This window comes from Periplaneta americana, chromosome 14 (genome assembly GCF_040183065.1).
Source record: "Periplaneta americana isolate PAMFEO1 chromosome 14, P.americana_PAMFEO1_priV1, whole genome shotgun sequence".
In the NCBI taxonomy this organism is placed as follows: domain Eukaryota; kingdom Metazoa; phylum Arthropoda; class Insecta; order Blattodea; family Blattidae; genus Periplaneta; species Periplaneta americana.
Genome location: NC_091130.1, coordinates 29,148,236 through 29,176,075, shown reverse-complemented (window position 1 = coordinate 29,176,075; position 27,840 = coordinate 29,148,236). Strand labels below are relative to the sequence as shown.

The 27,840-nt window shown below is 33.8% G+C and overlaps 2 protein-coding genes across 3 annotated transcripts in view; one reads left to right on the top strand and one right to left on the bottom strand.

The window, feature by feature from the left end:
- Positions 1-27,840, bottom strand: part of HIPP1 (HP1 and insulator partner protein 1) — a 51,499-nt gene that overhangs the window by 6,124 nt on the left and 17,535 nt on the right. For both annotated transcript variants that reach the window (XM_069845122.1, XM_069845123.1), the window contains exon 6: positions 27,062-27,205. In XM_069845122.1, coding sequence (XP_069701223.1) covers positions 27,062-27,205 — 144 coding nt within the window. The remainder of the gene's footprint in view (positions 1-27,061; positions 27,206-27,840) is intronic.
- Positions 904-18,258, top strand: LOC138713218 (uncharacterized). The gene is made up of 4 exons (XM_069845126.1): positions 904-1,095; positions 5,954-6,142; positions 11,865-12,107; positions 15,207-18,258. The coding sequence occupies exons 1-4, from the start codon at positions 979-981 to the stop codon at positions 15,384-15,386; spliced, it is 729 nt and encodes a 242-aa protein (XP_069701227.1). The 5' UTR covers positions 904-978; the 3' UTR covers positions 15,387-18,258.

Here is a 27,840-nt window from a genome sequence, read left to right as displayed (position 1 = left end):
GCCAGTTCCTTTCCCCCTCCATTGCATACATCGCCGATTACCTACATATTACACTAGTCAGACTTCTGATGCATACAAACAATTATTCTTCCTCTGACACATATCGTCAAGGGAGATGTACTGCCTGATGATAGATATAAGTTACATATCAGTCAGAATCTCAATCAGAGGACCAAAATTAATGTAAGTGGTAAAAATGTAATTACAGTAAGATATTAGTATGGTAGCCGCACATCCTTTCAAATACTGTATTTGTTAAAATTAATTATTGTACTACTAAGAATTTTGAAACATCCTCACTTATTTTACATTATTGTTAAGTGTGTTTCCGAAAATAAACTATTTGTAATGAATGTAGAGGGAAGGAACTTGGGTTTTGCAAGGCTTACAAAGGGGGACACCAGCTAGAAAAGACTGGGAACCAATGCTTTAGGAGGTAATCTTAGTTTGCTGTAAATATATATATATATAAATTTTTTAAATTCAAAGTCAGCTGTTGTTTCTATACTTCAATATAGCATATAGACAGTAGTTACTTACATTTCCCAACTTTATTACTCACTTCTAGAATGTAACATTTTTCACTTCTATATAAAACCGTTTGCTTTTCTAGCAACATTTCGAAAACTTTAGTTTAGTCATGAAAATTAATGCAAATTTAACAGCTCACTTAAAATCAATTAATACCTCTTCAGACTTAATTTTATGACGTAATGATACAGTAAATTACTATCTGGAATGGTTTTTATGAACATGTGAGAAGCTTAAATTCCACTTCCTCTCAACACATTTCGAAGAACTGGTCATTAGGACTGACACAGATAAACAGTGTTCAACATGCTGGATTCTATGAGTGTAGGAAGTGCATGTTCGTGTGAAGTCAGAGAGAGGAGTAGGAGAGGACCGAGGGTGGGGCAAGACAACATATGCTCCAGTGCAGGACATTCCAATGGTTAGTTAAGAGCTCAGTGTGACAGGATGGGGATACAAATTCTGGCATTCTCAACACTAGCATTCGCTCTGCTGCAGCCAACACAACAGATCTTCAATATCATTCTTAAATCTGATTCAGTGGATCTTGTGTATCCTCCACAGGTACAGTGTAGTACTAAAGATACAAATTCGAACTGCACTACCGGGCGTCAAAGAGTGTAATTATACTTTGGACACACTTTACTTCAAAAATAGAACAGTTTATTAATTGAAACCCATTGCTATTGCCGTATTATTACACCACTCCTAGCCAAGACACAATATGCTCGAGCATCAACAAGCTTCTTCTATTAAGACCAAGGCTGTCTCTTATCATTATTTATTAGGGTCAAGGTCAAGACATCTTCAATGAACAGAAACTAAAAATAGGGGTGTCCATGAGATCATAATCTGAAGACTTGTGTCTGAGAAGACAGTTCTTGCAATTAGTATTATAAATTAAATGAATGTTATGTCTAGGTATAAAAATGTACTATTTCTTTAAAATATAGGAAACAGTTACATAAAAAATTCTGATAATTAATGTAACTTGAAAATAAAGAGACAGAAGGCAGAATTAAATTAAAATAATAACTGAATCCTGGTTTTTGGACATTGATTTTTCGTTACAGATTTGAAATAGCCTTACATCATTTGATATCAAATTTATATAAACCATATAATTACAGAGGTGTGAAAATTATTAGAATAATCTTAATTTTAAAGGTTTTTTAATAGTTCCTTCACAAATATTAATTGAATTGATGAATATTGGTATATATTACCATACTGATGTAGGATATATTTACTACTAACAATGCCGGAAAGCATTGTTGTACATTGGTATTTTTCTTATTTTACAATTGTTATGGGAATTCAGAAATTATTATATTATGTTGGCGGAATTGGAAACATCAAAAAATTATATGCACAAAACAGATGTATACGTTCATTTGAGCCTTTGCAACAATGTAAACGCAAAGAACAATTTGTTTAAAGCATTTCTTAATTAATTTTTGATGTTTCCAATTCCGCCAACACAATATAATAATTTCTGAATTCCCATAACAATTGTAAAATAAGAAAAATACCAATGTACAACAATGCTTTCCGGCATTGTTAGTAATAAATATATATCCTACATCAGTATAGTAATATTATATACCAATATTCATCAATTCAATGAATATTTGTGAAGGAACTATTAAAAAACCTTTAAAATCAAGATTATTCTAATAATTTTCACACTTCTGCATATAAAAATAGGCAATAATTTAGCAACGAACGATACCTAACTTCTCTTCTCAATTCTGTAAGACCCTAGGACTGCACAAATCTTTTCTGAATGAAGTGGCCCTCCTCATAATTAGTTAGTCAGACAAACTTTTATGGAACCACCTATGTGGACTCTAATTCAGTGTACTGTAAAAACTGACACACCATTATCATTTTTTTTTTCTTATTAGCTTTCATTGCTTCTTTACTTGTAACTCTTTTTATTCTGTAAACTGCCATTGTTTGTTTGTTTGTTTGTTTCTGTACTTGTTTACCTTTTTTCTTACTCTTATCTTTCATCATCTATTTGTTCTTTTATTGTTTTGTATGCTTTGTCTAATGGCAGCCTCTAATTTGAGGAAGCTCTGGTAAATAAATAAATATTCTATATTGCAGACTTTCAATTTTCAGGATTAATATGTATCTTCAATAACAAACATTGCAGTCTTTACGACATTGTTTCACTTTTAATTAGCATATACATTACTATTAATTCGCACATAATGATAACAAACAAGTATTTTTACGCAAATCTGTTCTAAATTGAGGTTTTATAACATATAACTGTGAAAATACAGCATCTATTAAACAACTCAAACAATTATACTTAAGTCTTCGTGAGAAATGGTTTATAATTACACAACAATTCAACATGTTATTCATGATATATAAGCATTTGTTCTAACATAGAATTAAACTTAATATACTTTAAGAATGGAAGTGGTAAACTAGGAAACATATTTCGTATCACAAGCTAGACTTATTGTATAGTAATAATTATTTTATAGTTTCAGTCTAGAACTTATCAGTTAATGCAGAACAATTTTCTGTTATTTCACATTACAAGGTTATAATTCCACTAATATTTTTGATTTTTTAAAAATCATCTTCAGGTGGAGAGGCATAAATTAACAAATTGAGCATAGGTGAAATACAAGAAGAAACATATGTGCTTATTATAAACTAAGTTAAAAACATGCATAAAAGCAATGTAAAATTATATAAGGTACGGTTCAAAGTCATTTTAACATGTGATAAAACATTTGTAAAGTTTATAAACTAATAGTCTTTTAAAGGTGACTACACTATTTGAATCTTTTGATGTTACATAACCACAGTCAATCGTAAAATGCACATATTGACAATCAAAAGTTTAAAATTTAAATTTAAATCCATGAGTGATACCATGTTCAGAAGAAAGGTCTTTAAAAGAATGCAATTACATAATTGGCATTCTGTATGTTTGTCAATCAGTCACTCATATCGATGAGGTGTACATGACATCTGAAATTAATCAAAAATTATTTTTATGAGACAATTTTATGTCTCTCCACCTGAAGATGATTTAAAAAAAATCGAAAAAATTAGTGGAATTATAACCTTGTAATGTGAAATAACAGAAAATCGTTCTGTATTAACTGATAAGTTATAGACTGAAACTATAAAATTATATAATTATTACTATACAAACTTCAACTTATCTGAAATTTTAACCTCAATATGACTTTCAAATTTGACTAATTGTGCAGAGTTTCAGATAATATACAGTTATTTGTGCTTGAGTGAGTGTAACAGAAAGAGAGAGGAAGGGAGAGGGAGAGAGAGAGAGAGAACAATATTCTTGAGCTGTTGTATTTGTATGTATGCATGTTTATATTCCTTTCCATCTTTCTTTGTCTGTGAGGACTACAAAGAAATTAAATATTTTACATTCAATTTCTTGAACAAAATTTCTCATAGTGTTAAAATTTAAACACACTCTACTTCTCATTTAAATATTATAAAATTCTGTAAATAATTTATGAAAATGCGTTTATTTTCACTGATGACTCTTTGCAAAAAAAAAAAAAAAAAAAAAAGCAGAGGAATGAGGTATATTGGTACCAATTTTTAAGTTTCCACAGGGTTAGAATGGACAATATTTTCGTTTTTTGATACGTAGAAGAAGTTAAAAACCTGTCTTCCTATGACTATCATACTAATTTCGTGGGCAAATAAGAAAAATAATATTTTTATATCAGAATAAACAAATCTATAAGACACACAATTTATAGCAATAAGACAGAAGTTATATTTTAGTAACATATTGATGGCAACACTATAACTAACAAATAAGCAAGTACCAAGCTATAATGAAGTAAATACATAACAATTGAACTCCTTCCCCACCAGAGGCTTTCGATTATCGTCAAAACTCTATTAAATGTAATTTTTGTTAGATCAGCAATTACTGGTACATTTCCCCTGGATGACTAACATTCTCATAATCAAGAGCATCCAGTTATATGCATGAATGTTTCCTAATGTTGTCAGTCATGTTCCTAGTCCTGGATTTTGGGGATTCACAATTTTCATGATTGATTACTGAAGAGTTGAATCATAGAGATCATTGAAGTTTGTTGATTGTTTGTAGCTAGAGAAGTGGTTTTCTTTTACACAGAACTGCTTCAAAGGGTACTATGAGTGTGCAGACGGTAAAAATATCTGCAACTGTTATGTCTTTGTTAAATTGAAGTATATTTGTGGTTTTCAGGCAGATAACCTATGCATTTCATACAGCGCATGAATTTCATTTCACTGGCAGTAATGTGATTTTCATCACATCTCCAAAGAGTACAAGCCTCACTGCCATAACATAGACATAGAACAGGTCTCATCAAGGTTTTATAGAGACGGAGGAGTGTATGTCTTTGGACTAATGATGGTTTCATAATGCTGTTGATGATATCCAGAGATTTATTAAATTTAATAATTTTGTCTCGTATATCTCATTCTGCCATAAATGATATTTTATAACCAAGATAATTGAATTCACTTACTCTTTCTAATATTTGATTACTGATACAAATTTTGCTTGGCATTGGTTTTTTTCTGTAAAAACCATAACTTTAGATTTGTCTGTAGAAATTTCCATTGAATATGTATCTGTTATTGATTTAAAATTATCTACAGATCATTGTAGGTCATCTTCCGTAGAGGCTAAAAGTACTAAGTCATCTGCCAAGATTAATGTATCTCAATGTAGATGTCGATTTACAATAATATACCCATGTCATGTCAATTTAAGTTCTTTGATGATAGCATTGAAATAGATAGATATTAAATAAAAGTGGAGAAAGTCTACAACCTTGTCTAACACATGAATTTATTTCCCTTCAAATGATAAAGTATCTCCAGTGTTTATTCCAACTGAAGTTTCTTTGTATAATAAGTGAAATATGTTTTGGATAATTTGATGTGGTATGTTATCATTTAATAGTATGTTTAACAAGTTATGACGATTAACTTTATCAAATGCTTTTTTTAAGTTATGAAGACAATGTGTGTTTCCATATTAAATTCTCATGTAATAGTATGTTTAACAAGTTATGACGATTAACTTTATCAAATGCTTTTTTGAAGTCTATGAAGACAATGTGTGTTTCCTTATTAAATTCTCTGTATTTTTCTATTTACATTTTCAAGGTAAAATATCCATCACAACATGAAGTTATATAATATAAAATTTTCGAAAGAAAATATGTTCAATTTATTTGTTACTCACTGCTCTCAGTGATCTTTTTTTATTATAATTCTGAAATGTATTTTGAAGATAAATATGAATCACACATCCATTATCAAAAGCCTATCATACTTCAAGTATATTAAATGCAGATGCTTTTAATACAGATACATAACCGAGGTAAATTTTGTATACAATTTTCAGGCTCACAGTGAAAGAGGACTGGCTGTGTGCGAACCAAATGCTGTATGCAATATCCTTTATCGTCGATTCTGGTTTCGCATGAGAATTGAAAGAATGTGTCGATGTCCTCAGAGACTTGAATGTTCAATGGACTGGAGCTTCAAAAGGGATAATCATACAATGACCCTCAACAACAGATCTCAACTCAAAGTAAATAATCACGTTAATCAATATTCAATTTCTGTTGTATGGCAGTTTAGTACTATTAATTCAAAGATGGTTTGAGTGTCCAGGAAGCCAAAAAATTGGCTCTCATTACTTGCAGGATAGTATTGGTGCTGGAGAAGTAATTAACAAAACTGGTAACACACTATTCTTAGTAGTATCCATCTCATACTAATCTAAATCTAAAATTCATACCCTCAAAGGCCTTAACAGCATAGTACACATTTGCTTACAAGATTTTTTTAACAACCATTACATAGTTACATGAGAATCAAGTTAAATTATTGTTAAACTGCATTACAGTATTACAATGAAGTCTCAGTTCTTTTCTTTGAATGTCTCTGTTCATGCTTGCTTTAGAAGGATTAAATGAAATAAAATACATTAACGAATCTTTACATAACATACAAGATTTTTTCACCCAATATCTATAAATTTATGTGACAACTGAAATGAGTTTGAAGTTTCCTTGTTGCAATATAACTTTAAAATCAATTGCAATCTGCATATTTAAAAAAAATAATCGTTTCCTACATTAGTTAAAATTTTGGAATATTTAGTGTGTGTGAGTGTGTGTGTGTGTGCATGTGTGTGTCGTTTCTTCCAGTGGTATATGCAGAATTTTGTCAAGGGGGAGGTTTCTTAAAACTGCTTACAATTTACATTTTCATTATTTTAAATTTTGTGTATTATTATTATTATTATTATTATTATTATTATTATTATTATTTCTACTACTGCTATTTTACAGTATATTTATTAATATTATACTATGTTGTAATAGAACATAATAATGAATATTCTTACAATCTTTGAAACTTAATTTTATCACAGCCATCCAATTTTTTTTTTTTTTTAGCTTCAGTTTAATTTTGTATAATAAAAATTGCTTGTATCATTATTACACTTCCTCAATCATTTATATATATTTATTTAGTCAACAGTTACTTCTATATGATAGATAAGACATTTTACTTTATGTAACAATAAAATCCATGAAAACAATTAAATATATTGAAATCTATTTAATTATTAAACACAATAATGGAACATGGAACTGACCAAGGAGGAAGAATGAAACTGGCAAGGAGGAGGGGAAGGAGGACTATGCCTTATATTGATATAGATTTTGTTACTCTAACAGTGAAAAATTAGAGAAGGAAGAACAATTATAGATGGCATCATGGTGTTGTGAATTTCAGCGATGACATCACTGATGCTGCAGCACTGTAGTAGAGCTTCCACCAGCATGCAAAGGTGGATAAAAAAAAATTCTCAAATCTAAATTAGTCATTTTTTTTTCAGTTCAAGAAGGGAGGAGTTCAAATCTGGTACCCCCTTTGCGTACACCCCTGGTATCTTTTGCGAATCTCTGGAAAAAAATAACTAAAAGATTAGTGAAGTGCTTTGTGTGGAGTGTGGCATTGTATGGGGCATAAACATGGAAATTACGATGAAGTGAAGAGAAACGTCTAGAAACATTTGAAATGTGGATATGAAGAAGAATGGAGAATGTGAAATGGACAGACAAAATAAGAAACGAAGCTGCATTGAAGAGAGTGGGTGAAGAAAGAATGATGTTGAAACTGATCAGGAAAAGAAAAAGAAATTGGTTGAGTCACTGGCTGAGAAGAAACTGCCTATGAAAGATGCACTGAAGGAATGGTGAACGGGAGAAAAGTTCAGGGCAGAAGATATCAGATGATAGCTGACATTATGATATATGGATCATATTCGGGCACTAAGTGGAAGGGCAGAAAATAGAAAAGATTGGAGAATGCAGTGAAAGACCTACCCTTAGGCAAAAACCTATAAATGAATGAATATGTTTCATGAGAAAATGTTATCAGTATCACTTTTAAGATTCAGGCTGCCAGTCATTTTATGAAATCCGATGTTCTGTTACTCTAAAATAATCTATGCAGTTGGACGATTTAGTGAAGAACTATTTCCAAAACAGTAGGAGGAAACTGCGTAAAATTAGGGATATGCTACTGGAGCTAAATGACAGTTGTGAGCTGTATGGGTTGAAGATAAATGCAAACAAGATGAAGACCACGATTATCAGAAGAAAAATAAAGAAAGTAAACATGCGATTTCAAAATGAGGCAGTAGAACAAATTGGACAAGAGGGATGAAGTTACAGGAGAATGGAAGTTACACAACGCGGAACTGCAAGCATTGTATTGTTTACCTGACATAATAATTAGAAACATTAAATCTAGATGTTTGAGATGAGCAGGGCATGTAGCAGATATGGACGAATCCAGAAATGCATACAGAGGCCGAGACGTAGTTGGGAGGATAATATTAAAATGGATTTGAGGAAGGTGAGATATGATGATAGAGAATGGATTAATCTTGCTCAGGATAGGGACTGATGGCAGGCTTATGTGAGGATGGCAATGAACCTCCGGGTGCCTTAAAAGCTGTAAGTAAGAACAAAGGGCAGTTTCAAACATTTGGGGTGTGTTATAAGCAGTAACATGAGCTACTGCCAGGAAGTCACTACTTTCATGAAAAAAATCTATTCAAAAGAAGCTGAGTTATTTGACAATGACGAATAATTGTTAAATCAAGTACTGGTACAGACCCAGAAACAAAATTTGGGCCACCTAAATTTTCTAAGTTTCATTTTATAACATACTGCGCATGTACAACAGTTGTTTTTTGTAAATAAACTACTTTCCATTCCCTTCTCCATTTAATCAATCAATCTTCTTAATATATCCAGCTGTTTGTTGACAACATAAAGTCCACTATAGTCCACTGTAGTCTATTCAGTTGTTTTTCACGAGAAATGAGGGGTATTTTGATTGGTGTTCATTATAGATGCCTGTTGCTAGTAGCCAGAGGTGGGGTGTAGTCAATATATACTGCAGGGCTGTGTCTTCTGCAACCGGTATTGATGAGTTTAATTTACTTCTTTTGTGGTTTATGGATGGACAGTATAGAAGAATGTGTTCCAGATCTTCATCATGATTATTACACCACAGACAAGTTGTTGTTGTTGTTATCTAATGCCGGGCTTTGGCAACGAAGCCATTAGCGTTCTTGCTCTCCAATATTTCTCTGTGGTGGATCCATCAGGTAGAACTTCACAGGTTATGAGATGATCTTCAGTCATTTCTTCTTCTTTGTTGCATAGAGGGCAATTTGGATTTGTGTAAATTCCTATTTTATTCAAGTGTTTGGCCAAATAATCGTGTTCTGTAAGTAGTCTGAATTTTGCTACTGCAGATTTACGTGGGATTTCTGGAATAATTTCTGTTTTTTTTTTTTATTAAAATGCTCCATTTTTTATCTTTGGCTTTGGTACACAGTGCTTGGTTTTGCTTGATTTTATATTTATTTTTAATTAGTCTTTTGATGGATGTAAAAGGTAGGCTTGTATTTGAATTCTGAATTAAATTGGATCCTTTCTTGGCAAGAAAGTCAGCAGTTTCATTTCCAGCAATTCCGCAATGTGCAGGTATCCATTGCAATTGAATTCTTTTCTGTAGTTTTTGAAGTTGTTGGATCATTTTGTGACATTCTTTAATTCGGATTGACAAGTAGGATTATCGGTGTAGGTACAATTGAGTGGCAATGTGATCTGTTCTGGCTCTTGTTAAAAATGTTTGAACATGTCTGGGCAAATTTTTGTACGTTTCCAGGTCATTTGGTTTCTTTTGTACAGACTGTAAAATTTTTCCTTTGTCAGAAGAGAGCCAATGTTGATCCATAGGTTTGTAAAATGAGACTTTACTGAAGCAAAAGCACTGGATAGAGATATCACTTGAAGAGGTCTTGGTTGCAAATATGTTGCCTGTTTTGCAATATTATCGACTTTCTCATTTCCAGGTATACCACAATGACTAGGTATCCATTGAAATGTTATTTCCTTTTGGAGCTCTTTTAGTTTACTAAGTTGTTTCTGAATTGGAATAATTCTATGTGCATATAGGTTTGGTACATATTTATTATTATATTAAATATAGCTCCCTTGGAGTTGGTAAGTATGCAAATAGATTTTTCAGAAATTTGAGTAACACACTGAAGAGCAGCATCAATAGCTAGCAATTCAGTGTCAAAACTGCAGGATGAACATGGTATGAAATAACTTTCTTGATATTTTGGAATATAATACCCTGCACCTGATGTCCCATTATTAGGATTTAGAGATCCATCTGTATAAATTTTAAAGTGATCCTTGTATGTACTGCAGAGTAGTTCCATGGAATCTAACTTAAGAATGTATGGAGGATCATTTTTGGAATGTGCAAGTTCAGGATCTACAAGTACTCTAGATCTCTCTTTCTACTCATCAAACATATATGATAATTTCAAAAACTGGAGTGTTGGTGAAGATCTGTCAAGTGATCATCTTCCTGTTTATATTACATTTTCATTCTCTACAAATAACTCGCCAGATAACATGCTACCTCCTCCATTTAAAAAAACATGAAAAGAGTGTAATTAATAATTGAACACAATTATATTCTACACGTGGATTTTCAATATATAAAATAAATTCTTATGAACTCAAGAGACAATATGACAGAATGCTCTAAAAATCCATTCAGTGTTTTCAATACTTGGGTATATGACTATGTTCTATCATCATACTCTTTGTTTGTAATGATAATTATCATGTCTACATAATCATCACTAGGGTTAGGATTTTAATGACATATAAATCTTAAAAAAATGTCTTAAAAACAATGCATTTATGACCTAAAAATCTTTCGAAAATGCCCTTAAAATAGATCTTACATTCTAAAATTGGCTTAGTAGGAAAAGGAGTTTTGTGCTACTTAATATTTAAAATAGTAATTAAATTAAATTCTAGTACCAACATTTAAGTTTATTTAATTTTACCTAATTTTTTCTAAGTGGTACACTTTAATTAATTATTTTACCTGATGTAGTTTCCATGTAGCCCATCACAAGGCCACTCTTATACGGAATTAGCAAGTATAGAGGAGTCTATATTGAAGGGATGGTTGGACTGATCCATTACATGGGGTGTACTACGTTAAAAGGGCAATATTTGTGTAGGAAAACGATTAAAATATTATACAAAATAATGGGTATTAGCCACTGGCGTAGCTCGGTCGGTTAAGGCCGACCTGGAGTTGCGCTCGGGCGCGGGTTCGATTCCCGCTTGGGCTGATTATCTGGTTGGGTTTTTCCGAGGTTTTTCCCAACCGTAAGGCAAATGTCAGGTAATCTGTGGCGAATCCTCGGTTTCATCTCGCCAAATATCATATCACTATCACTAACTCCATTGACGCTAAATAACGTCGTAGTTGGTACAACGTCGTTAAATAACCAAGTAAAAAATAAAGGGTGTTAATGGACAAAATATGTAGACAAAATATCAAAGGAAATAAACATTATTTTATATTAATAATGGAGATTTGTGGCAAAAATTAAATGAAAATGCCTTAAAAATGTCCGAATAACACAAAAGATGGTCTTATGAGTTGAAACAGGGAAAAAATGCAAAAAAAATGCCCTAACAAATATGTCTTAAAACACTCAGTTTATCACATAACATATAAATACTAAAGCAGCTATGTTTCTGGCTTACTAGAAAAAAGATGCAATTTCATCAAAATCCTAGCCCTAATCATTACTGTTGTCACCTCTGTATCTACATTTCAATACAAGATAATAATTATGGCAGAATTACCTATCATAAATCACAAAATTTGCATTTTAGTTTTGCCAAGATGTAGCAGAATTACCACAGTGTTCAACTAAGAGTCAGGCACTGACAGTAACAACACAAACTGTAACAACATTGTCAAAGCTGAATGATGTACCACCAACTGTAACACAACAAACAATAGCTGTTGCTGCCTGCAACTGCCAACCAAATTATTACTGGAAGAAACATAATCAATTTGACAATGACTATGGGAATGGCACTGTTCACACAAACACTGTATATCGGTGTATGAAGGTAAGAAATGTGATTAAACTTATTCTCCTCCTTCATCTATCTTCCAATTTACCTGTTCATATTCTGCCCTTAAGTCACCCTTCCGCCTTCTTTTTGGACGACCTATGCTTCATTTTCCAATTGGAAACTTATTCCTTGCTATATTTACGATTTTTCCATTTCAATATAACTTATATGATCATTTCACTCTATTTTTCTATTTTAAAGTTATGTGATATTTGATCTACAGTAGAACCTCTATTATTCGTGGTAATGAAGGGGACGGACTGAACGGTTAATCAAAAAAATCGTATAATCCGTATAATAGAAGATTTTCATAAGTTAAGTTCGTAGGCCTAATATTTAGGCTATAGTTACGTGATTTTCTACGTGCTCTTATGTTTAACATGCTGGTTGGTGGATCAGAAGTTCACTAATTTAAGACCGGTTGCCAATGGTGAGTTTTAGGTGCCAAGGGAATCCTTGTGATGGTTGTCTCCAGAAAGATTGGAGTAGAGATATCGTGTTATAGATTTACACTCTCTTACTTTATCCACTTTATCTTCCTTTTTTATTAAGTAGCGTACAGTTGTAACACCAATCTCGTATTCTGATTCAGCATGAGCTATAGTAAGTAACCTCTGTCGACGTTGCAACAGGGAGGTTGAAACCCTTGCCCATGTCCTGGGGGTTGTCCACATGGTGAACTTCTACGAAATACTCGGCATCATACAGTAAGATCTATAATAGCAACTGCCTTAAGGAACAAAGGTTATTCGGTATATGAAGAAGTACACGGCATATCCAGTGAGGGCAGTAATCAAAGAATTGACATAATTGCATTTAAACCTCCCTCTCTTGAAGGTTACATCATAGACCCTACTGTGAGATTCGAATCGCACAAACACCAGCCAGAAGAAGTACACGAGGAAAAAAGGAATATATATGAACCTTCCATCAGTTTTTATAAGGACAAATACCATCTGGAATCCATTGTAATTATGGGACTAATGATAGGAGCCCGTAGGACCATACCCCGGTTCCTAGTCGACTTCTGTAAATCTTTTGGCCTGCATAAAAGTATTTTAAGAGATCTAACAATTGCAGCACTCAAAGGCTCAATAGCTATTTTAAGGCATCATACATATGGACCATGACTAATTCCCATCTCCTTGACGTTACTTCGTTTAACATCATGTGTTTCAATATAATTCAAATTGTTTATTTTTCATTCTAACAACAATTTATCACTAAGCCTCAAGGCATTTACTCTATTATATCATGGTATTCTTTGTCGATGGCAATCTGTAGTGGTTACAGGAAGAAATTAAATTAAATTAAATTCTACTTTCCCAAATCCCTCAATTACTTGTATCTTTTTTTTCGATACTAAACACGTTTTCTTTCGACAGTTGTGGAAGGCATTTTGCATAGAATTTAAACAGTACGGCCACTCGAACAGTAGGAAAAAGACCAAATGGTGCATGGGTTTGCAATTGTGTGAAAGTTATTGGGACCATTTCTTTGAAAGCAGATAGTGACTATTTTACAAGTTGGGAAAAACACCCCCTTCACAAGTAACAAGTGACTGCTCCTGTTGCCGGAAGTGTGTGGAAGCATTTCTATGAAATACCGTGTAATGGTAAAACCAGGGTGAGAAAGAAAGTCGGATAATCCTCCTGTCGGTTAATAGGGTGACGGATAATCGAGGTTCTACTGTATTTTCATATCCTGTCTTACTTTTCACTTCTAACTCGATCTATTAAATGTTTTATTTGCTACTGATTTTAGAGCTTCTAACGTGCATGTTTCTATATAAAAAAAAAGTCTAGTTTCATTTGTGCCTAGCTTGGTTTCTATGATGTATGAAATAACTGGCATGGTTGAAAGCTGCAGTATCTAATTTCTCCAGTTTCTATTTTTTATTTTTTTTAAGCACTGTGCTGTCATGTTTCTCTATATGATCAGTACCAGAGTGCTGCATTGGAGTTCAATCGCTCGCTTGAACTCGGTCGAGTGTTGCACCCTCGAGTGAGATACGATCGGTCGTGATATGCTCGTAATAAATAGAAGCACAGTACAAGGTCATCTCACCGACATGTCTTATCTTGTATGGAAGGCGACAGATAAGATACACATATGTTTTGCTCACACGGTAAAAATAAGGCTTTATTTTCTGTGTTTATGACAAACGTTTAATGGAACAGTCAATGGAACGTACCAAAACAGGAACATGAAGTTATAAATAAAATAGTATGAAACACTTCGATATACAGTTATTATTGCTAATTAATAATTATTCAATTTGATTTACCACATATATATATATATATATATATATATATATATACATAGTGTTCTGCCTATATACGTACTGCGACAATGTAGAAACGTTTTACAAAATATTATTGATATAGCAGTAGATTAATAACAATATTAGTACAGAGATAACGTCACAGAAAATATAATAAAACGAATAATCATGCTGCACAACTGTTACAGACGCAAAGATTGATACATTAATTATTAGAGATTATTATTATTATTATTATTATTATTATTATATTATTATTATTATTATTATTATTATTATTATTATTATTATTACTAGAAAACTTGATACAGTTCTTGCATTATCATGATTGTGTTCTCCTTTTATAATAATTACATTTACATCCAATAACATCTATCAGATGTGGCAAAAACAAAATCACTCCTGTGTGGGGGAAAAAAAAAACATTTACCTACAACATATATATTACATTTTAAAGCAAGTTTTGTAGTTGTACTATGGAGAGGTTAGTTAAACACTGCAAAGTTTTGAAATGATAAACATCTATGATGTTACTACACAGTTCATCACTGTAACAAGAACGAATGTCTTAACGCTCGGCTTATACCGTTCGAGGATTTATCGCTCGTGACAATTTAACCCATCATGCATGTGTGCTACCTATCGGATTATGCTATGAACTACTTGGTGCTCGAGCGAAAATGTCCGATGCAGACCTCTGATCAATACTATAGGTATAATATTTGAAATGTAATTAACAAAATTGAACATTTCTTACAGCTGGTAATTGAAGCATCAAAATCACATGTAATATCTGTTATTTTCAGTTACGCAAGTGTAACGTAAAGGAGTTTTGTGGCAACATGCGTACAGACTATTACTTCACTTACTACCAGTGCTCTTGTCCAATGGGTCACATGTGTTTGCAAAAGGACAACAAGCACTATAACGTTTCTGAGCTTCTCTACTCAGGCCCAGCATACAAGGCAGTATGTACTCCTAACTGATGGTTATACATCTCTGAACTTAAAGGTGAATCACTTATTCAAAGAATAGAAACTTAATTTTTTATTTCACGCTTAAAAATATTTGATCTTTAACCACAATGCAACCATAATGTGCTACATCCAGAGATATATTCCCTCCCAATGTAGTGAAGATATTGAATTTATTTAAAGAGTTGTCATGAAACAGTGTAATAATACTCAAATTTACAATACAGAGTGGCACAAAAGTCACTTCACAACATAAAACTACAGGAATCCCTTACTTATAAGTTTCACACAATAGTCATATGCTGACCGAACACTTGGTAGAAAATCTAGATCATATATGTAACAGATAGGTCATCACTATGTTAAAATCGGCAGCACTTTAAAGAGAACAACCGCCAGGATTGCCACCCATCTGCCATAAACGAACACGAGATGGCAGTACAGTTGCTAATGCAATACAAATGAGAATTATGACGTGACTCCTTATGTAACAACTAGATGGTAGCGTAGTAAATCTGACAAAAGTTGTTAACCTCAAAGCCTCTAAGGGCGACCTATCTGGGTATATATGATTTAGGTAGAAAGTAAACAAGCAGGTTCCTTGTGGATGACAGTGTATGAAATTCATTCTATAAATTCACCCCAACTTTTACATGAGGGTCTAGAAATGCATCAGTCAACAGTCCAGTCACAATTGGCATCTACTGAGTAAGTTCCAGGGCACTCTTTGAAGTTGAGCCGAGGTAATTTTTCTAATATATGTGGATTATTTTCAAAGATGTTCCTGTTCTGTGTTCTCCATAGATAAAAATAGAATGGATTTCAATTAGGCAATCTCACAGGCCACAATCCTCTGCTAGTTACGTTATCACTGAACATGTCTCTTATTGCATTCAAAGAACTTTCCTTCCTTTTGAGCTTACTTTTACACTTTTTATAGCTTTTACGCTTTGCATAACAGTTGTAAATAATAATAATAATAATAATAATAATAATAATAATAATAATAATAATAATAATAATAATAATAATAATGATAATAATAATAAAAGCCGTAAATCCCCAGTGGGGCAATGCCTCCTGCTTGGGCAGGGGTGGCTCGAGTCTTGACCATCAGAAGAGCCGACCTGATGGTCTATTTACATTCCTAGCTTTTTTTTTGTCCACAATTTCACTAGCCCTGGTTGTTGCTCCCGCTCAAAGTTGGTTGACTGCGTCCTTCCACCGTGTTCTTTGGCGGCCTATTCTGGTCCACAGTCCTCCAAGCTGCAACCTGAACTCGTCCCCCCATCTGGTTCTTGGTCGTCCACGGTTTCTCCAGCCAATTCTTGGATCCCACAGTGTTGCCGTGTGTGCCCATCTGGTAGGTTGCATTCATACCATGTATCCTCCCCAGCACCATTTCATTCCATTAGCGAGTGTGACCACGTCCTCTATGCCGCTTCTTCGCCGTATTTCTTCATTTCTGACTCTGTCCTTCAGGCTTATTCCGAGTATTTTCCTTTCCATTCTTCTTTGACATCTTCCTAATTTTAATGCCTGTTTGTTTGTGAGTGGCCAGGATTACGCCCCATATAGAAGTACAGGTGCAATGCAGCTGTTGAAGATCTGCCTCTTGTTCTGCAATTTTTGGCTCTTGTCCAATAGGATGAAGGACAGACCCCAAAACTTTTTCCACGCTGATGCTATTTGTCTATCGATTTCTTTATCCATGCTGTTCTGAAATGATACAGTCTGGCCAAGGTAAATGTATTGCGTGACAAATTCGATGTTCGCATTGTTGACGATCATCTGCCCTTCTGCGTCGTTAGTCAGTACTTTGGTTTTGCTGGTGTTCATTGTTAGGCCTACTGCCATGCTTTCTTTGCACAACTCGTTCAGCATCTCTTCCAATTGTTTCCTGGGTCTAGCAAACAGAACCACATCATCAGCGAAGCGTAGATTGGTCAGTTTTCTTCCGTCAATAGATATACCGTGCTTGTGACTCCAAGGTAAACCTGCGAAAGACCTTCTCCAATACACAATTAAAGATTTTCGGTGACAAGGGATCTCCTTGTCTCATCCCTCGCTGTATGTTGAATGGTGTTCCTTCTGTATCCAGTTTCACTTTTGTTGTGTTTCTTCGGTATAGCACGCCAAATAGTCTAATATATTTGGTTGGAACACCCTGATTCTTGAGTGCTTTTAAAACACTAATATGTTCTACAGAGTCGAAAGCTTTTGCATAATAGTTGTAAATACATATCTGCTATTCTAAATTGTAGTGAACTACACTGTATCATACGATATTGCGTAACTACAGAGATTGACGACTTCCAACACATCTCATTGATACACATGTGAAGTATGATTCACTGCTCATCAAATGATATCTCTCTTCTCACAGAAGAAATAAACAGCAAAGATATTGGGACCACTTATAAATAGTGAAATCTGTATATTTAGTTGCATACAAGACTCGCTTAAAATGGTTACAAAACAATGAAACAAATGAATTATCAACTGACTATTCTTTAGACAATAGTCACTTATCATGACAAAATTATCATTCTTTGGTGATACCAACTTAAAATACATTGTCAAGTAACTCTTGTGCCACCCAGAATATTAGAATCATGCAAATTTTGAATTAATATTACTGATACTTCTAGATTACTAGATAGATACTACGGATGGTGATACAACCATGGACTGTTTCTTAAAATCAAATCAGTTCACTGGTATCACAAAGCTGGATGATCCCATCTAATTGTAATAAAATGTATTTATGTTTTTATAAATGTATGTGTGATGTATGTGTCTGTACTTGTATGTACATATGAAAAAGAAGATAGTAAATATACGTGTAAAAGAACAGTATTTAATTATATGATTAGAAAACGAATATAGCTACATTGAGTTTGCTTCTATTCATTTACTCGTACAATCCTAAATCCCTACTCTTCAATAAGAACTTCCGTAAAATTTAACAATCCTAAATAAACACTCCCATAAAGTAGTAAAACAAATTACTTTATCTACGATTTACATCAGTACAACAATAAATGTAGTCTCATTCTCTTTGAGGGGTTCAACAAGTGATCATACTTTATTGCTTGGGTAAACATCGTAAGTAGTGATTTTCAGATTTATATTTTAACAAATAAATGTTAAGATGTTATAATTTATTGAAGTAAGCCTTAAAATATTTAAGCAATAAAAATTCAACTAATATCAACAAAAAATTAAAACTCTGCATTATGTGATATCTGCCGTATATGTATAAAATGTGCTTCTTAGTAATTTACAAGAATATTTTTGTGGAATACATCAGGATAGAAAATTTTGGATAATCTGAGTATTTGCTAAATCTGGACAGGTTAGTTTTGATTAGCGGAGCTCTACTGTACAGTGAGGGACAGAAATGTTGAGTGGTTCGAGTATTTTCTAAGAAAAAGAATGTCACACTACACATGCTCTGAATCAAAAGCCTGGTTCATACCATGAAGGGATGGATATTCGTGTCTCTTTCCTGTTTAAATATTATTGCTGAGGAAATATTAAAACACGGGGGAGGTTGCTCTTAAAATATGTATAAAATATACGTAAAATGTTGTAGTTTTTAGAAAAAAAAAAAAAAACCTGAAATATGCAGAAGAGCTGGGAGCATTCTACCATATTATGAAATAATCTAATCCTTGAGCAAGATTAATCCTGTTACTACCATCATATCCCACCTCCCTCAAATCTATTAGCCTTTTAGGAACTACTCTTATGTGATCCTCACTATACATCACGTTGGAAGTTAGACCAGTAATGGTAAAGAATTTTGCTTCCCCTACACTACCATCTCCACCTTCACTTTCTCGTGCAAGCTTCGACAGGTTCTCAGCAGTGCCACAAAGCTTCTCCTGTTGGGTCGCAAATTTAACTCAGTAGCGTAATACTTGCAATTAGAGATGAGCTTAAACGATATTTTCAAGTATCTGTGACAACTGTGAGTGTGACAATTAAATATCTGTGACTTTTATCGGTAATTTTGTCACACCAATATTTTATATCGGTAAGTAAGCACAATATGCATGAATTACACCGATATTTTGTCACACCGATAAAAATGAACAGGAAATATTGAAGAGCAGTGAAATGTGAATACAATTTCTCTATACATGCCACACAACAACGATTTACATGGGAAAACCCAACAAATAAATTATGTACTGTACATGTACCATTAACAAATACATACCTAACTGAATAGTAACATGTCAAAAGTTAACCTCGTGTACTAAGAGGTTATATTGAAGATATTGAATCAGTTGATAATTTTTAAATGTAGTTGGGTATGGAGAAATTGAGGTTATGTGATTATCCTATTCGTTTTAAAAATTGATCCTTTTTATTGTATATAATACAATGGATAAATTATTTTAAGTCGTGCATTAACATAATACTGAGTCATAGAATAAAAATTAACGAAACATAATTATTCGGAAAAACATTGGAAAATAATTACAAAACAGTTGTTCAGACAGGATTTTACACAAGAATTAATGATAACCAATGGTGTTATTATTTAAATAGTGTAATCACTACGTCATTTATAATAAGATGGTGAAACTAGCGCTAAAGTAGTTTCGGCAATTTCGGACGTGAAAATCGTTGCATTTATAAGGATTTTTTTGTGGAGGTGCAGTTCATGGGTTAAACTAGCGTTGAGGTAGTTTCGATGATTTCGGAAGTGAAAATCGTGAATTTGATTTTTTGTGGAGAAGCAGTTACAAACCCACGACATAGAGGAGAAAATATTAATCAGAGTACTGAATATGGAGCAGATTTCGATAGCGATATTTTGTCACAGATATTTCGCGTTATCAGTCACTGGTTCATCTGTGACAAAATATCGGTTTGTGAAATATCGGCCATCTCTACTTGCAATGGAACACAACAGCCCACAGTTATCAGTCTGTGCTTTCCTTTTGCTGATTATACGTATTTTCCAAGTGATCAAAAACAAGATATCCAGTGGCATTAACAGAAGTACTAGCTTCTTATGCAATTTTTGTACCATGCAAAGAGCAGCTACGCAAGCAGAAACTGTCCATTCCTAACATCTTGCAACACTGATAACAGACAGGCATATGTTACATTCAGCATTATGAGGTGGAGTTTTGTAGTAATGATGCGTTTTATACATAATTTTTCGTGCTTGCTTGTGTAATACCATACATTTTATTATACAGTAAAACTTCTTTTTTGTACTTTTCTCACTTATATGTTATTCCTGAAAATCTGGCAAAATCCCTATTATTTGCATGTTATTTCAATTATATGTTTTTCATTCACATGTTTTTTTACACTTATACAATTGTATTTTAAACTTCTTCAGAACAGTGAAACATTTTGTAACACACTATGATGTATATAACTGAAGAAATTATTGAAGAATTATCACAATATCACTATATCAGTCAGCTTTCACTTTAAGCAGCTAAGATTTTCTACAAATAAGCTTACAGTCTTACAAATTTAATAATCTTAAATTCTTCAAGAATATGTTTTTTCTTTAGATCCCTATAAAACCGTATAAATGAATTTTTACTATATTATATAATGAGCATTTCAAAACATATTTAAAATAAAAAAATTAAAACACGAAAACAAAACGCAAAAATAGATTCTGAATATCACAATATATAAACGGACTGATGATTGGCTAAGGCAATCTACATCAAGCTCCTTTCTATGGCACATATAGATTAAAGTGACATCTAACTGTACAGATATATCTTTTGTATTTTAACAGGGAAAGAATAATATGCTTTTGTCATCACCCATTTTGATGATACTGTTCCAAGTGGAAACTAACGATACAAAACAAAAATCTAGCAAAACCAAAATACACACTGATTAAATGTTACTCTGGTGCTAGTAATGAAAGCTGCAGTCGGCCACTGGAGTAGCTCGGTCAGCTGAGTCACTTGCCTGCCAATCCGGAATTGCGCTTGGGCATGGGTTCGATTCCCGTTTGTGCTGATTACCTGGTTAGGTTTCTTTCGAGGTTTTCTCCAACCGTAAGGCGAATGTCAGGTAACCTATGGTGATTCCTTGGCATCTCGCCAAATACCATCTTGCTTATCACCTGTCCCATCAACATTAAATAACCTCGTAGTTGATACAGTATCGTTAAATAACCAAGTAAAAAAAAAAAGCTGCAGTCAGCCATCTTTACAGTTTATGTACTTACCTTCCTTCCATTCCCATCAGGTTACCATGGTAACTTAATACATATATGTAAAATTACTTGTGAAGGAACTGTAAAATTGATTATGGTGTAATATTGTATGATTATATTACCGGTTGTTCTGTATGGTTGTGAAACTTGGACTCTCACTTTGAGAGAGGAACAGAGATTAAGGGTGTTTGAGAATAAGGTGCTCAAGAAAATATTTGGGGCTAAGAGGGATGAAGTTACAGGAGAATGGAGAAAGTTACATAACACAGAACTGCACACATTGTATTCTTCACCTGACATAATTAGGAACATTAAATCCAGACGTTTGAGATGGGCAGGGCATGTAGCACGTATGGGCGAATCCAGAAATGCATATAGAGTGTTAGTTGGGAGACCGGAGGGAAAAAGACCTTTAGGGAGGCCGAGACGTAGGTGGGAAGACAATATTAAAATGAATTTGAGGGAGGTGGGATATGATAGAGAATGGATTAATCTTGCTCAGGATAGGGACCAATGGCGGGCTTATGTGAGGGTGGCAATGAACCTCCGGGTTCTTTAAAAGCCAGTAAGTAAGTAATATTGTATGATTGAATTACAAAATGAATAATAGTATGTGTTAATGTGATAGCACAAATGTTGACAGAAAATAGGAGAAAATTAGTCTCTTATAATGGAGTTACTAATGAGGGACAAAATTTTCATTTCATAGTGTAGCCTATAATAAAAAATATTAAAGGAGTTCTGATATAGATGAGACGTATGCCTCGACCATGTGGGACCCACGCATTGGGAAAAGAAGCAGAAGACATCCAAGGAGAAGGTGGTCGGACATGTTCCGGAGAGAGACCGGAGCGCAGTGGACGAGAAGTGAGGGACAGGCAGGCATGGAAAAGACTGGAAGAAATTATGAACACTATGTAAACTGTGTATAGTTGTGTATTGTTTATATAGTTATTTTTGTGTGTGTCAGTTTGGTTAGTTTGATTCTGTGTATAGTTGGTATAGTTCATGTATTTAGTTAGTATAATTTTTGTGTTCAGTTGTATGGTTTTGTGTGTTTTAGTTTGGATAGTTTGACTCTGTGTGTAGTTGGTATAGTTCATGTATTTAGTTAGTATAATTTTTGTGTTCAGTTGTATGGTTTTGTGTGTTTTAGTTTGGATAGTTTGACTCCGTGTATAGTTGGTATAGTTCATGTATTTAGTTAGTATAATTTTTGTGTTCAGTTGTATGGTTTTGTGTGTCTTAGTTTGGATAGTTTGACTCCGTGTATAGTTGGTATAGTTCATGTATTTAGTTAGTATAATTTTTTTGTTCAGTTGTATGGTTTTGTGTGTCTTAGTTTGGATAGTTTGACTCCGTGTATAGTTGGTATAGTTCATGTATTTAGTTAGTATAATTTTTTGTTCAGTTGTATGGTTTTGTGTGTCTTAGTTTGGATAGTTTGACTCCGTGTATAGTTGGTATAGTTCATGTATTTAGTTAGTATAATTTTTTTGTTCAGTTGTATGGTTTTGTGTGTCTTAGTTTGGATAGTTTGACTCCGTGTATAGTTGGTATAGTTCATGTATTTAGTTAGTATAATTTTTGTGTTCAGTTGTATGGTTTTGTGTGTCTTAGTTTGGATAGTTTGACTCCGTGTATAGTTGGTATAGTTCATGTATTTAGTTAGTATAATTTTTGTGTTCAGTTGTATGGTTTTGTGTGTCTTAGTTTGGATAGTTTGACTCCGTGTATAGTTGGTATAGTTCATGTATTTAGTTAGTATAATTTTTGTATTCAATTGTATGGTTTTATGTGTTTTAGTTTGAATAGCTTGACTCCGTGTATAGTTGGTATAGTTCATGTATTAATTAGTATAATTTTTGTGTTCAATTGTATCGTTTTTGTGTGTTTAGTTTAGATAGTTTGTGTGTTTAGGCTGTACAGTTTATGTGTGCAAATGGTATAGGTTTTTGTGTATTTAGATTGTGTGTGAGTTAAGACTATGTATGTGTTCAGTTTGTGTATTTTTTTCTTTTTTTTTATCGTGTGTTTAGTGTGGGCAGTTGCGTTCAGATTATAATTTATGTGTTCAGTTTGCATATTTTTTTGTGGATGTTTTAGTTTGCATAATTTATGTGTTTAGTCTGTATTGTTTTTCGTGTTTAGATGGTATAATTTGTTCATGTGTTTAGTTTGTAAGTGTATAGTGTAAGCTCTCTTGGACTGGCTCCCCAAGTGTAGTAGACCTTCAGCTCACCCTACACTCTCCTGTATGAGGCCGTTGCCCTTATAGGATTTCAGGCTTTTCGTATTTCGATATAGATGACATGTCTAACAGGTAAACTATAGTTAAGGCGAGTACCTAATGACTTAAATGTGTCAAGACGTCATTAACATCCATATGTTTTGACAATAATATGTAATGTGTAAGTATAGTTATGGTGAATACATGTACGAGGCGTGTCCATAAAGTAACTTTCCCACAGCTAGCAAACCATGTGTTGCGCGAAGCGACTGCATGTATGTGATAGAGTAATGTCTTGGCATGGCGCATGCGCTAGCAGAACTTTCCATGTGCTCTCAGTAGCTTCGTTGCATTGGTTGAAGATGGACGTTCTTATTCCAGCTCCCGCCGAGTGTGAAGTGCGGTCAGTGATAAAGTTTTTGAATGCACAGGGCATAGCGCTGATTGAAATTGATCGTCAGCTGTGCCAGGTCTATGGGCCTAACGTCATGAGCAAGCAGATGGTGCGTTGCTCCACAAGGTCGTCTGTGATGATGGTTGGCCTCCCACTGCACTCCTTGTCATGCACATTTTGGCGTCTTGCTGAAAATTGTCTACAGCAGCAATGCACCATCTGCTTGCCCATAGACATACAGTATTGTAAACTTAAATGTAATATAGTCACCTGACAATGCGAGAGCCATTTTTTTTTTTACTGAGTCTTACCCCTACATCATACCCTGCGAAGTTCGAAACAAAAGTTGGTAGACCAAACCCCTGATCACATATTATGTAACAGATTGGCCATCTCCATGTTAAAAACAGTAAAATGTGGAAGAGAACAACCACCAGGATCGCCACTGTCGATTGGTAAAGATTGCTAGATGGCAGCATAATGAAATTAATAAAAGTTGTTGCCTTCAAAGCCCATAAGGCTGAACAATCTGTTAATATGTGATCTGGGACTGAACTCAACAATATTAACATAACTGAAAATTCTATTTTGCCACTATCTGCTACAAATCATAAGAATATTTAATTTCTCAGAAACAATTTTTTGGCGATATATGAAATATACTGGTTCATTTGTTACTTTGTTTTAGCCTATATAAAAAGAAGTCCGAAATATACTGTTTCCTTTGTTACTTTACTTTATATAAGAAGAAATCTATTTCTGTTGTAACAAGTAAATTGCAATTTAGGTTATTAGTTTCAAATAAAAAGCTTATTAATTTTTTTAAATATACGGGCTATTCCATATGAAATCGATCAGTAAAAAACCTCGCATTTTTTTTATACTCTAATTATTTCCCTACTTATACAAGGTGCTGAGGGGATTGCATTTTCAAAAATATACTATCGAAAGTCAAACGGTTTTCGTATTATTGAGCAATGCTCAGAACTCTAGAACCATTTACTGTAGAACATTGAACGAGAGCTTATTTTGAAGCTGACATTTGGTAGGTTATGTTAAGAAGTAATCCTTATTTTTTATTGTACACAGAGAGACAGATAATCTGATTTTACTTGCTTTTAGGCTTTTTGGCCATTTGTAAAAATGTAAAAAAATACTGAGAAAAAAACCTTGCATTATTAAGAGGGATTCGGCATTGTTTGCTTAGTGGTTCGGCAATAAGTTTCGAGGGTATTAAATAAATTATTTTCACATGCCTAGACTTGAACGGCACAGTACCGCACCAAGACCGCACGCACTGGCCGAGAGCTGAAGATAAGCGAGCATTGGGCGTCATTTTGCTCCTGTGTTTATGAAAACTTGTGATAAAGCTAGCCCAGCCATGACTGCTAGACGACACATCACGTGTTTGTCTCCTGGCCTTGCTTGTCTCGAACTACCTCCGGTCTCACAGTCAGCTGGTTAGTTCACACGCATACTATTTATTTTCTTTATTTGATATTTTCAATACTTTCTTATCAACGTACCACCAGCAAAAAATAAGTGTTTATTTGTACTTTCAATGTGGAATCTAACCATATAAGTTATTTTAAAAATATTTTTTCGTGTGCAAAGGCGTCTTAATGAAGAAAAATCTAAATTTCTCCATTTCCATAAAAAGTAAGAAAAACTGTTTACATGTCAATATAAACTAACTTCTCAGCATCAAAATAAACCATGATTTTGAACATTGGGTGAAAGGGTTTCGGAGCCACAACAGTTCAAAGTTGCTAATTTTATGAAAATACAATAAATTTAAATATTATTAATTTAAATACTATTAAGTTCTGATGCCTCAAACTTTGCACAAAGCATTATATCACAGTTGTCTACGGACAGAAAAAGTTTCATTGTATTTAAAAATTGCAAGGTCAATTTTCTCTATATTTCGGTCGATTTGAGATGGAATAGCCCATACAGAGTACTCTGTATATGTTGCCATAGGACGTACATAAATGTTCAAGGGCATTTGTTGGGTGTTACATGCATGCGGTTCACCTCAGTCTGTTATGAGCGACTGAGTCATGTGTAGGGTAGTGCAAGCTACAGTATTGTGTGTTTATTTAATTGTTTGCAATTTTTATCTCTGGGGAACACTAAAACATAAAGTGTACACCAACAACCGACAATTTTTATTTCTGGGGCATACTAAAACATAAAGTGGACACCAACAACCCCCACATTTTAGAGGAATTGGAAGAAGTCAATTCAAACATTTTGCAAAAACAGATTAGTTGGGAAGTTTATAACAATCTTTGGAGATGTCATAAATGTATTGAAGCAGAAGGAGGATAGCTGCTTTGAACTTCTCTTGTGACACAGGTAAGACGCACTTGTATTCATTTTTAAGTTGTTTATAAACATTTTCTCCTCCAAACAGGTTTTAGAAACTAAAGTTATTACCATAAAATAGCTGCCAATTTTGCGGTAACTGTGCAAGGCACAAAACAGAGAATGTTGCTGAGCTTAACGTGTGAGAGGAGAATGACATATAGAGAGCCCAATATATGTGCTTCATTCTCAGAGGAATAACTCAGAAATAAAGAATATGAACAAACTTTGTCCAATATTTTAGGAGAAATCACTGTACACAGGTAGACAGACAGCATGCTAACACAGGCATAACACCAACTACAGTTAGAACAAAACCTCAATCTGTTTATGCTAGAATTCAAATCCACGATGACAGGAAAAATACAGGGCATGCATTTTTCAAAACAAGTTTTTAGATTTTGTAGAATATTTTTGTTGTGTTAAAATTGTCTGTACAAGCTTGATGTTGTAAGAGTCAAGTGTATGTTAACACTCACCTGAGCAGACTGACTAGCCATGCTTCGAATTATGGGGATCAGCTCCTCTTGGAACCTATCAGGCCACAATATCCGCGTTACAAGGCCAAAGTGCAATGCTTCACTTGCAGTCAGCTTCCGACAACCAAACAATAGCTCACTTGTCTGCAGAGAGAAATAATATAACTGAATAATAAAATTTATAAATTAATAGCAGACTTACTGCCTCTACTTACTAACAGAGGTTTAACAGAACTACTTCATTTATTCAAACAATTCACGTAAGAGTAACATAAGAACTGAAATTAACCCTCCTGCTACCAAGGTTTTCCAAAATTTACTATGTACAATACTGCCATGGACTACCCCAATCAAAATCATGTAGCGATCTTTGTTAAGCATTTGGAATGTTAATGATTCATGTATTATTGACTACAGGCTTACAGAAAATGTTGTTGTTGTTTTCTAATGCCAGGCATTTGACAATAAAGTCATTTGACCTCTTGCACTCCAATATTTAGAGTGAAAATGACAAGTTGTAGCCGATTTAAGTGAACACCATATTTTAACGTTTTGGTGGCTACTTCATTCACACACAACCTCCAGAATGTCTGGAGGACCACACCTGCTGTTGGTCGATGGGTCCACTGGACCTAGTTGGGAGATCTTTTTGAACACCAGCTTTCCCTCCTTAAGCCACTGGAGGACGATTTTAGTGCCATAGCAGGTCAGCACTAGGACCAGAAAAATAGGAAGGGTAGGAAGGAAAGTGAAATGAACCCCTAGGCCTCGAATGCTCT